The sequence below is a fragment of the Molossus molossus genome, unplaced genomic scaffold, assembly GCF_014108415.1.
Source record: "Molossus molossus isolate mMolMol1 unplaced genomic scaffold, mMolMol1.p scaffold_m16_p_13, whole genome shotgun sequence".
In the NCBI taxonomy this organism is placed as follows: Eukaryota; Metazoa; Chordata; class Mammalia; order Chiroptera; family Molossidae; genus Molossus; species Molossus molossus.
In genome coordinates, this window is record NW_023425348.1 from 56,313,811 (window position 1) to 56,326,381 (window position 12,571).

A 12,571-nucleotide genomic window follows, 5' to 3' on the forward strand; every position below is an offset into this window, starting at 1 on the left:
GGCCTCTGCGTGGAATCTTGCCCGAATGTCCGTTCCAGAGGTTTACTTTTGTTTAATGAGAGAAAATCTCCAAGGAGGTGTCTCCCCTACAGCAGATGTCCTTTCTGCTGAAGTTCACAGGTCGAATTTGGGGAGCACAGTGGCTGGAGGTCAGATGCCCACTAGGAGATGCTATGATTAATATGTAAGTTATCCCAGATGACTCAGAGAGCAAACACCCAGGGGATGGAGAGTGGGTGTGAGGACCAGAAGGGTGTTCCTTCGCAGCAGTAGCTCCCCACCAGAGAGCCCAGGAGATGTGTCCTATGGACCATTGACATGTTCTAAAATCTCCGCTATCTGTGATTTCCAACCTTGTCACCACCTAACCTTCGGGTTTGCCTCAGGACCCCAGTTTGCAAGTCTTTTGTAATTCATGGAGACCCTATTAATTGAGTAACCATAATCCCTTTCCCTATAATTTTGCCATATTAAAGCCATAGCAGTGAGGCAGAGGGTCTCTGTACCAGAGATGACCACTCTGGCCTCAATAAGCAGACATGAGTCTAGACAGAAGGGGAGGGGCAGTTTTCATTTGCCTGTGTGGCCTGTAGGATTTCCTCCAGACTTCAGGACCAGTTACCGACACTCTCCCTGCAAGGAAATCCGAGGTTGCCTGGTTGGGAACCGCTGTTCTAGAATGCCCATGATGCGATCCAGCGCTCCCAAGAAAGTCGCTTTCGCCCTTGATTTACATTGTTTGTATACTGCCTCCTTTCTTGTGGGAGAAAGGAGAAGGGGGAGAGGTCCAGGTGGTAGTCAGTGCCCAGCTGAGAAATTTAGGAGTTGAAGAAGGCTGTGAGCTGACCCTAGGGGGATTTGGAACTCCTGCCTCTGAGAATTTTAATTTTAATCTGTCTTCTACGGAAACACGTGATTCCATGAAACCTGGATTTCTGGAGTCTGTTAAAGGGAGGCAAATTCCCGCTGTGACCCCAGCACCCTCTTCAGAGCCAACCCGGGTTCCATGCCCTCGCCCCAGTCCTCCGTTCTGTCCCATTTCTCAGGGCTTCCCACTTGCTGAGAACTGGACCACTGGGCCACAGCCCTTGACAGGCTGCCTGGGGCTTTGCTCAGCACTTTGTTGGTACCTGGACTCCCCTCCTCACTTCAGGATCCCACACACCCAATGTATACATATGCACACACGTTTGGTGCTTGATGTTTTGCAAATGAATAGGCTCCATTTATCCAGAATGATGGGGGAATGAGGTGTTGCCGATATTCAGATACTCTGGTTAAGGAAGTTACCGTTAAGTGCTATGTAGTCCCAATTTTCACACGATCGAAATATGGTAAAATATGTTAACATGGAAACTCTATTGAGACTATATATAAATTTTGTTTGATAATCTGGAAAACCAGTCCCAGTTTCATAGTAGCTGCAAGTTGTTTTCCTTTCTTTGTTTGGTTATTATACATCCACAATCAATACCATGCTAATTTGAGCTTTCTAACTGACATCTGGATAAATGAGAGCCTTCCGTATTATGATCAGAAGGTATTTTGTATGCCTTTAATGGTCACGTTCTCTTTTGTTTTTGTTTTTTCAGGGAAAACATGGACACAGACAAAGATGACCCTCATGGAAGGTACCATGAACCTAGTCATTTGAACTTCAGGGTCCTGATAGCCATCTCCTTGCATGAAGACAAATTCTGTTATTTGGGGCAGGTCCCACCATGTCCTGCGTGGGGGATAAACTAGGAGGCCATGAGCCTGTGGGCTCAAGATGGTCTCCCTCTAGCCCCCAGTTTGGTTAACAAACAATGTTGTGTGTTGTAGAGAGATGTCAGATAGTAATTAAACAGGGAAGAAAACAGAGATATATAATTGCCACGAATAATAATCTCCAGGGGACTGTGTTTTTATCTTTTGCTTTTTCCGCCCCCCCAGGTTAGAATACACAGAGCACCAAGGAAGGATAAAAAATGCAAGGTAAGGAGAGGCCCTCGTTCTGTTTATAAACTGTCCTGGTTCTTGGTTTCTTTGAGTGCAACCAATTAGGCTCCACATATCTGTCCCTGTCTAACAGTTCTTTAGACACTGTCACATCCGTAAGGAATAAAGGGGGCAGTGGACTGTGCGTGAGGTGGCCTTTCGTCCCTCACTCTCTCCAGGCCACACTGGCTTTCACTCTTTTTAACCTGAAGAGGACTTTGGAGGGAGAAGAAAAGAAATCAAGGCTAAGGTCCCCCCGCCCTCAGGCTTTGGCAGGTTACTCCTTCCTGACTCTAGGGCCCTCCGGAGGAAACTGGGCTGCGCCTCCCCTCTGAAAGGGGTCCTTATTGTCCTGAAAATTGAACTGAAGACTAAACGGGGGACACCCTGCTCCCTTGAGTAGATTCTCTAACTTGGTCCGTCCTGCCTCCAGCCACACTTGCTGACCCCTTTCCATGTGGGTCCTCAGCCCTCCTGCTCGGAGGCTGTGCCATAACCCAGAACCGAGGGCTGCAGAATTCAGCTAACCTGAGACTTCCAGCTTTTCTCTCGCAGACCCACCCTGGCAGGAGCTTGCATGGTTCTGTTGCTATGGCAGCAGCAGCAAACTACATTTCCACCGCAGATGCTCCTCTTTAGGGGTACTGTCACAGATGGCAGGTGCAAACCAGTCAGGGAGAGTGTGTGCCAGTGGCACCATCACGCTGCCTTGGAGGAAGTTCTGGGGACACAGGTAGCATCTGCTTTATCTATGTGGGTCACGTCTGATCCAAGGATGGCAGCGTTAGTTACCTGGAGACTCAATCAGTGAATCTCTAGCAGGCCACACAGCAGGCTCCTCCCAGACATCAGAGATCGCTCATCTTGGACCACAGGACCCTTGCTGACGCTCTTTAAAAACTCCACCTCCCGCCCTGGCCGGTTTCATTCAGTGGTTAGAGCGTTGGCCCTTGGACCAAAGAGTTGCAGATGCGATTCCAGCCAAGGGCATGTACCTCAGTTGGGTTGGTCCTCAGCTGGGATCATGTGGGAGGCAACCAATCAATGTGTCTCTCTCACATCAGTGTTTCTCACTCTCTCTCCCCACTTCCCACTCTATCTGAAGATAAATGGAAAAGTATCCTCAAGTGAGGATAAAAAAACAAAAACCTCTGCCTCCCTCCCTTTTTCTCCTGCCCCCATCATCAATTCCAACTTTACAGAGGCTGAGAGGAAAAATAAGTGAGAAATTAAGAATGTAGTTTATTCTGAAAAGACTGTTTTTGTAATATTTCCTTTTAATTCTGAGCATGAGGTAAGCATTTAAAAAAAGCTAATACTGACCTGGCACTGAGGCCACGTCTTTAGTGACTTCGGTAGAAAAGTCTAGTTTGAATCAGCCTGCAAATTCTGAATTTTTCTTGTCAGGTGAATTGTCATTGTTTCCTTGGCACAGGGTTACATTTGATCAAATTCATTTTTCATATTGTTGTTCAGGGAAGCTCACAGTCAAATTGAAAAGAGGCGACGGGATAAAATGAACAGTTTTATTGATGAATTGGCTTCCTTGGTACCAACGTGCAATGCGATGTCCAGGAAGTTAGATAAACTCACCGTGCTGCGGATGGCTGTTCAGCACATGAAAACATTGCGAGGTGAGACCCCAGGTGTTACTGTCCCTGATGCCCTTGCCCATAATGTACCTCCCTTGCCTAGAATGTTCTCCTAAGTCCCAAAGGCAAGTGTTTATGACTTGCAAATGGTAGCCTTGAGTAATATGCCTGTAATTTTCAGCAATACACACGATGCCAAATGAAGTGATTAGTGAGTTTATGTGAGTATCACGATGCAGTTTTGCAGCCCTACCTCCCCAGAGGGTAGAGGCCGTGAGCATGTCTGTGTGTGCATGTAATCAGACTATGTGCACACAAGAGAGGGCACCACTGATGTCCCATCTTTTGGGTTGTGTGCCTGGACTGCACCCGTACAGTGATAAATATCAGAAATCCAGGTGCACTTATTGACCCAGAAAAGTCAGTGTCAGTGTTTAAGAGGAAAACCCATCCTGGTTCCTTTGAGAACTGAAGCACTGGTTCGTGGTCTTGCTGCGTTTTATTGTCAGGAACGAACACTGACATATTCATCTTCCTGGAATTTTCCCAACCTGGCTACACCCTTTATGAGGGAGGCAGTGTATTTTTCTTCTTTTCTGAGGTTGAGAAAACTGGGGCAGAAATGTGGAAGTGACTTATCCAGACCGCAGGAGGAATCTGAAACATATCGGGCCTCTTAGTGAATGCTGTTCCTGGAATTTTCCATAGCTAGTCTCGGACTATTTGAGGAAACTGGAAAGTGGGCGCTCAGTCAGATCTCTGAGCTGTGTGGTAAAAGAATTGCATCTTTTTATTCCTACAAAGCCGCCAGAAATAAGAAGTGGCTGGTTTTGTCCGACTTTTGATCATCATTCAAAAATACAATTGTTGTATCCTATCCCTGGAGAATGGCACTTAAAAGTGCACATTAGCTAAGATAGTAGAGACTAAATTACTATAAGCCAATTTCTACTCAATTGGAAGGGAGAGGGAACATCTCAAGTTACCACAAAAGCAGGGATATGGATCAATCATCCTTCCTTGTTGGTTGATATGCAGGTCACAGACACCTTCTGTGTACCTCCTTCCCCATGGGACTTTGAATTGTTATGGACCCGTTTCATTTTATTTCTCCCCTCTTCCACTAACCATTCTGCAGATCCCAAGTCATTTACTGCTGTCATTTTTCTCTGTTAAGTTATTGTTCTTCTGAAAGATGCCAGATTGACAGCCTTTTAAACATAAGTCTTGTTCCATTTCAGTCCCAGGAGCTAGAGTTGCATTGACTGAAGTCATGCATTCCGCCAGGTTGCCAATCGCCACTGATGAAGGGGACCTCACACTGCATGCCTTCTGCAATAGAATTACTAGGGCTTAGCAGGCTGGACGGCTTTCCAAGAACGTCGAGCGTGGTGATTGGAGGGCCTGCTAGGCAACCCATTAAATATACCTAGGAGGGAGCCCCCCTGGTGCCTCTGCCGGTTCGCCCCTAGAGCTGCCCTCTTTCTTAGAAGCAGATGTGTACCTCCCTTCGGTTAGCTCTCGGTTTTCCCCGTAGTGATGAAAGCAAGCTTGTTACGTCTCCTGGGAGCAGCAGTGTCCTCTTTTCAGTGTTCTCTTCGGCACTGCAGAATTCGGTTCAAAACCAGGCTTTGCCTTGTCGCAGTTTAGGGAGAAGGAGGTGAAACGGAAATCCCAGGAGGGAGGGACGAGGCTGGAAGGGCTGAGGCAGTGATGTGCAAGGAGACATTATCTGAACATAAAGTGAGCCAACTCTTTTTCTCTTTCCCCCGAAGGTGCCACCAATCCATACACAGAAGCAAACTACAAACCAACTTTTCTGTCAGATGATGAATTGAAACACCTCATTCTCAGGGTATGTTGCAATGATGGGGTGGTTTTACACAACATTTACTTTGACAAATTTCAGAGTTAAGTACCAGCATGTGGGAATTCCATGTCTCAACACTGAATTTTTTGTAGGCCTACTTCCTCTTTATCTTACTGTTTGGACAGGCTTCGCATTCCTTCCCGAGACCCATCTCTTCCTCTTCTGCCCTTTTGCTGAGGCAAACATTGAAGATCTGTGCTACTGTGGTTTTAAGTCAGAAGAGGCAGCATTTCGTTAAAAATAGGAGGTAGTTAAGAATCACATTCCTGCAGGAAGGTTTTAGAAAGGGACTGAAACTGAGAACAATTGAGAATGTCTCTGATTCTCACTTAATCACTAGCACAAAGCATCCACCAAAATCTTGACACCAGAATCCCTTCAAAATAACAAAACTTCCAAAGACTCCATGACCCAGCGAGGAAGACAACTGGAGGAGGTGATGCTTTCACCTGCTTGACTGGGGCTCTTCATCCGCCCTGCAGAGGGCGCTGGAGGCGGCACCATAGGACCGGCCTCCCTGCAGACTTGGTCTGCACAGGCTTCCAGGCATGTTCCCAGCAGAGCGAGGTTCAAGTGAAGGGAAAGAAGACGAATTCAGAAACATGTTCTCTTGCAAATTGTAACAAGAAAAATAGAAAACCATGCTAAAAGGAAAGACACCTGCCGCCCGGCCCCACAGCCAGGGCTGACTGGCTTGCTGAGGTGGACTCTGAGTGGACGTTTGCCAGGCCCCAGGACTGAGGACAGTCAGGTAGATGTTTATGTCCTCACTACCCGTTTTCCGCTCAGCCTGGCTGCACTGTAGGTCTGGCCCTCCCTTCGCGACATGTGCTGTACTGATTGGACAGCTTTCACCTGCGAGGAACAGAAGTCCTGGTGAACAAGCAGGGTTGGGTGAGGGTATTTTCTTTTTCTTTATTAAAAAAAAAATTTTAATTACACTTTGCATGAAATATTATTTTGTATTAATTTCGGGTGTATAGCATAATGGTCTGAGTAGCCAAGCCAGCTAGAAAAAACAGGCAGGGAGGCTCCCGGCCCCGGTGTTCCTCTTTATCAGGAAAGGAGACGCTTCCTGAAGCCTGTGAGTGGGCCTCCTCTTAGCACGAAGGTTGGCCCGGTCACCCGAGCAGCAGGGCAGGCGGCAGAGCAAGGGCTTAGATTTCCCAGCCTCCCCAGCAGAGGCGGGCAAGGGAGAGGGGGGTTAGGAATTGGCCCCCCAGCAGCGTTTGCCACACACACTTTCCAGAGCCACCTCTGTTTGCTAGATTTCCCTCCAGAAGTGGCTCTCACAGCCCCAACAGGACCCCAGGGTGGCCGGCCGGTCTGGGGTTGAATGGGCCTGGTTGGTACCTCCCTCGCCGTGGGAGCCGTCTCAGTTCCGCCTTCGGGCAGCTGAGATACTGCCCCTCCCCAGCTCTCTTGTCCATGAATATTTTGGGGCCAGGTCTCTCCCACCTCATATAGATGCTGTTCATTTTTTGGAACTTCTTTTATCTCTGTCCAAGCGTGTTTATTGGGTGGTCCTGCAGTCTAGCTCGTCACTGAAGATCCTTTGAGGCTTCATGTGACTTATACATCTGATAGGCGTGCCTTTTGTGTCTTTCACTTTGCACTCATTCACTCGTTCAACAAACATTTTTGAGGACTTACTCTACAGGCATTGCACTATTCTAGGAACATCACTCACTGGTAAACCTGTTGAGTAGGGCCGAGGTGCCCCTGCACCCCAGTGATGATCTGTCGTGACCACTCTCAGGGCAGTTATTCAGACCCAACTCTGCCCTCGCCTCCCCGGCCCTTTCAAACAGATGTCCTCATTCTCAGAGGGTCTTCGCTGAAGTTAGGTCTACACCCTGTCTGCTGCATCTCTAGAGAAACCAGCAGGCCGGCCTCCAGGCCACAGGACCGGCCCAGTCACACGGGCCCAGCGCTTGGCTTCAGGGCTCTGCTGTTGCCATCTTGAAAATGGTAACTTTTGTACAAGAGGTCCTGCGTTTTCATTTTGTGCAGAGCCTTACGAATGATGTTGCTGGCCTTGATTGCCATACTGGTAATGTGATGTTTTTAAGGAAAAAATAATTGTATATATAATTTGTTATATATAAAGCCAGCTCCTTTGATAGTGACAAATGCTTAGTAATTTTCTTGTTGCTGCATTTCTAAATAATTTCCCATCAGATGTCCAGACTATCAGGGTATAAAACAAGGATTTTAATGCCATTCAAGCCAAATATTCATCTCGGGGTTCCTCTTCTGCTTTTCTGTTTCATACAACACTCGTGACGACCTGTCTTCCCATATGAATCCCTTCTTCTCTAGCATATTTCAGAAGCTGTGAAGTCCTGTCCAATCCCCTGCTAATTCCAGGTCTCCAGGCCCCAGGAATTGGCTTTAACAGAAGGCAAGGGCCGCTCGGCTTGTGTTTGAACAGTCTGGCAGCAGAGACTGGGCTTCTGCTTGTCCTTACACTGCACATCTGACAATCGCCTGCTTCACTAAGTGCTTTCAGATTATCTTTAATGGTGTGCCCGGCAGCAGCCCACCTGATCACTTTGTAATGTCTAGATACTCCATTTCCCCCTGGTTTGAAAAGTAGGCAGACCCTCCCAGGGCTCTGTGTCCCTGCTAACACCGTCGTCCCCGAGGACAAGCCGCCCCAGTTCCAGCGTCCCCACAGCGCTCGGGAAGGGGTCCGTCGGCCCGGTGAAGCAGGGTCGCAGTGTTCTGAGCCTCCCCACACTGACTGTTCACTGGCCTTTGGAGACCCCGGATGCGTTGGACCCGCGTCCCTCATGTCGTCGGTTCAGGCCTGACTCTGCCCAGATGTCGGGATGTGGCCCCTCTCCACGGGCACCTTTTGTGCCTCGTCACTTCATCAAAGTACTTTTCTTGTTGGATATTAGACTGCCTGCAAGGCAAATGAGGAAGTTATTAATACCCTATTTTTTGACAGAATGAGTCTTCCGGCAGATGGTGCTTGGAAAGTCGCTTCCCCCTCCCGTCACTCCTGGGCCTGGACCAGCCTAGAGGCCTCACTTAGGAAAGGGTACCCCTGCTCCCTCCGGCCGGTGGCCCGCCGGCTTCCCTCACAGCCACTGCTGTCGTTCCCCTTCCTTCACGCTGCCACCCCAGCACCAGGGCACGCACTGGTCTGTAGCCTCCCGGCACATGAATTCATTTCCTAGCTCTCTGAATTACACCGTATGTATCCCAAGACCCTTTTGTGGAACAGAGAATGGAGCTTCTCTTTATTTTTCCAAAGAACAGACTGAGCGTTAGTGAATAAAGCAAGATGTTGACCCATTGTGTTAGAACTGTGGGAGCTCAGTAAAGAGCAGGGATGTGATAGACTGGGGACACTGGTCACTAGAAATACCCCAGCGGGACTTTGAGTAGTTGCCCGTCTGAAAAGTTGTGGACAGGAATCACGCATACAGACGAAATAGTCTAAGCTCTCAGGTATTACAGCTTTGGTAGTTACCTGCTTCCGTCTCTCTGACAAGTATTGTCCTGTCTCTATACCTGTTTTTATTGGGACTTTAAATTTTTACTTGTATTTAAAATGAAAAGTGGTAAAAAGAGTCTAAGGAGAAATTTTTGCTTTGCGTTTCTTATCTCAGGAACAAACAGCCTGGCCCTGGGTCAAAGGGTAGGATTTGAGAGTAGTAGCTTTCAACCCTGTGTGCATTGGAGTCACTCTGGGCAGAAGGCAGGGTTAAAACAATAGCAGGATGCAATCCTACTCCCGATGTCAGCACAAAACAAAGCAAACCCCAGCTCCGAGTGAGAGAACCACCGCCCAGTGCTCCCTGAACACGGAGCGGTTCAGGTTGAGGACAGATGTAGCCAAGACATTGGAGAGGGCATTTTGACCTTCAAGGTTTCTTCCAATCTCAGATTCTGTGATTCTACATAGAGCTATTTTCCTTAGCACAATAAAATATGACTTCTCTGGACCTTAATGCAATCAAAAGAAAATTCTTAAGCTGAATTCTGCTTTGAAATGGAATTTATATAATTGGGCTTTCCCCGTTACATGATATAGAGATAGAGATATAGAGATGAGATAGATATAGATGATATAGATATAAATATAAATATATAGATCTGCCTTAGATCTTATTTTCTCATAAGGCATTTGTTTTAAGCATCCTATTCTCAGGATAATTAGGAAACTGTCCATGAGAGCAACCCTATGCTTTGGTTACTTAGAACACAGATCCTTATTTGCTATCAGTGATTGCAATCATGTTTCTCGAAGTGTGATAAATTGATTATCCATTTCTCCTGATTAGGCAGCAGATGGATTTTTGTTTGTCGTAGGATGTGACCGAGGGAAGATACTCTTTGTCTCAGAGTCTGTCTTCAAGATCCTCAACTACAGCCAGGTATGGCTCATGCTCCTGTCGGTGGTGGGCAGCCACAAGCAGCCTGAAAGGTCTCCCCACTTTTCAGAATAATTGTAGCATACGAGTCACATGTAAAATGCTTATATTGCCCCTCGACCCAATCCTTCTTCCAGAAAATGCTTTACTTGTTAACAGAGAAATGAATTAAACCTAGAAAAATCTTTTAATATACGTATGATCCACGTTTCTACCATTTGAAAGGCTCGACTCTGATCTCAGCAGCAGCTTTATAAGTTTCTTATTGCTGCAAAATAAATATCCCACAACTCTGGGGTAGGAGTGGAAGGGGCTGAGGGGCACAGGAGAGAGGTAGGCAGAGAACAGGAAAATTGGGGGCCCACCCATGCTGTGCTTGCAATGACGTGTCACTTGGTAGCTCTGTTGAACCTCAGCTTCCTCTAAAAACTGATTGTACCGATCCATACCTTCCATGCATGTTCGTAGGATCAAATAAGATCAACATTATGAAAGTGTCTAGAGCACAGCTTTTCACCTGTTATGTCCCTCGTTTTTGTTCACTCGCTCATTCATGCCTTCATTCCTCACATGCTGCTGTTTGCATGAAAACTGGGTAAGGCAGAAGAATGAGTCAAAATAACATTTGTATGAATTAGACTTAATGTAAATGTCACGTTTCCCAAATGTTTTACTCACTTGAGTCTTACAAGAAAGTCATGGAGGAAGTTTTTTATGATCTCTGCGAACAGAATAGGCTATGGGAGCATACGGACGACCCGACTTGCTTAAGAACAGGGAGGCTTAGAAGAGGGAGAGGCAGAGCCCATGCTAGATCTTCCTCCTGGGGTCTCAGAAGGGACTTGGTGGGAATCAGAAATAAAAAGGAATGCACAGAGCCGTAAGATCCTTGCCTTCAAGGAGCATGGACTGTTTATATAATTGAGCCCTTCTGCCCTCCAGTGTTATCAGAACCAAACTCCCAACGCCTCAGTCATTGTGTTCATATCTAGGCAAAGTGATTGCACACATGTGCGTGTTCACACATGAAATGTTTGACGTTGTCATGCTTAAAAATACAAAATAAAGGCAAAGCACTTAGTTTATATTCTACATGCTGTCGACTTGCCATTCTTGACGTTTCCTCCCCGCAGAATGATCTGATTGGTCAGAGTTTGTTTGACTACCTGCATCCTAAAGACATTGCCAAAGTCAAGGAGCAGCTCTCCTCCTCCGACACGGCACCCCGGGAGCGACTCATAGATGCAAAAAGTGAGTACAGAGGGGCTGCTGCTTCCTCAGCGACCGCTGCCCGCTCAGGCCTGCGCGAGCGAAGATCGCAGAGTGCTCACGGTGGTCTCAGCTTCGGTCCCTGCCTCCTGCCCTTTATCTGGGTCCTACGCGCTGTCTTTGGCCAAATGGAATTATCTACGTTCTTTTGTGTTTGTTTTTGTTTTGTTTTACATAAAGAAGAAAAAACTCAATGTCCAAATTCATTGAGAGGAAAAACAGCTACTTTGATTTGATTCTTTCTGATTTGTAGTCGCTTTAAAAAAAAAAAAAAAATCAGGAAATTCCCAGCTGTATGCCTTTAAGTTTAAAGGTCTCATACCAGTTTGGTTTGTTTCCCTGTCCTCCCCCCCGCCAAAATCTCTGTTTTTCTGAGTTGCACACACATAAACTCACAAAAGTAAGAAAACTTAAAATGTAGATAAGACGTTTCTTTGACTAAAGTGGTTCCTTGTCGGATTGGCTGTCCTTCCAGGCTTCCTCCTTGCAGCAGTAGAACCACTGTTCACATTGTCCCCAGCTTCCTGGTCCTGCCTCCTCTCCCGTGCCTCCCATGTGAGGCCCCTGTGGGTCCCTTCTCCTGAGCCCTGTGGCGAGGCTGCGCACCACAGCGCTTAAGAGTGTGGGCTCTGGAGTCAGATTGCCGGGCTCCCGTCCTGGCTCCACCATGGACCAGCTGTGTGACCTTTAGCAAGTCACTTAACCTCTCTGTGCCTCAGCTTCCTTATATGCAAAACAGTACCTATTTCATTGAGTTCTTGTGAGGATTAAACATGTTAATCTACTTAAAGCACATGGGACAGACAGTTCCTGGTACATCTAAGCACAATCTCAGTGTTGGCATTCACCTTGGCCCAGGGCAGTCATGGCCTAACTAGTGTCCTGCTTCCAAGCTCCCCATTTTAATTCCTGGAGGGAAATACCACCAGCAGAATCTCCTTGAAACCATCCTTTCATTAAGGCACTCCTCTTTGTCCTAAAAGTACAGTGCAGTTTTGGGTACTTGTCCTTTACAGTCTGGCCCTTGCAACGTTTTAGTGACCTCAGGAGAAAAAGAATGGTGTTTGGTCCCTGCCTTTAAGGCTCTTACCATCCAGTCACGGAGACAAGGAGTCAGACAGCTCCCTGCATAATAGGTGCAGCCATAGAAATAGTGCCAGGCATAGAGAGCAGATGATTCATTCTCATGTGGGCGCCGGGACAGGCATCACCGAGCAGGTGACAGCGGAGGTGGGTTTGCAAAGATGAATTAATGCTTGCCAGGTGAGGAGAGGACGAGAGGAAAGGAGCCGAGGACGTGATCTGTGGGTGGCGCAGAGGTGTGACACCCCCGTGCGCCTGCTTGATGCCCCTGGAACAGGACATGCAGCGGGGAGGACGGGCGGGAAGGTGAAGACCCTTCTGTCCGTGAGGACACAGCAGAGGGCTCTGAGCCCGGTGGGACGGGCTCGGGTTGGCATTCTGGAGGCAGG

At 47.4% G+C, this 12,571-nt stretch overlaps 1 protein-coding gene across 8 annotated transcripts in view; it reads left to right on the plus strand.

Annotated features, from left to right (window-relative positions):
* Positions 1 to 12,571, plus strand: part of ARNTL (aryl hydrocarbon receptor nuclear translocator like) — a 108,178-nt gene that overhangs the window by 78,272 nt on the left and 17,335 nt on the right. For 5 of the 8 annotated variants that reach the window (XM_036257779.1, XM_036257781.1, XM_036257780.1 and 2 more), the window contains 6 exons: positions 1,593 to 1,631; positions 1,936 to 1,977; positions 3,457 to 3,614; positions 5,348 to 5,427; positions 9,741 to 9,833; positions 10,964 to 11,081. In XM_036257779.1, coding sequence (XP_036113672.1) covers positions 1,593 to 1,631; positions 1,936 to 1,977; positions 3,457 to 3,614; positions 5,348 to 5,427; positions 9,741 to 9,833; positions 10,964 to 11,081 — 530 coding nt within the window. Of the gene's footprint in view, positions 1 to 51; positions 185 to 1,592; positions 1,632 to 1,935; positions 1,978 to 3,456; positions 3,615 to 5,347; positions 5,428 to 9,740; positions 9,834 to 10,963; positions 11,082 to 12,571 lie in introns of those variants that run through there. The other 3 variants (XM_036257783.1, XM_036257784.1, XM_036257787.1) reach the window with 2 other exon arrangements.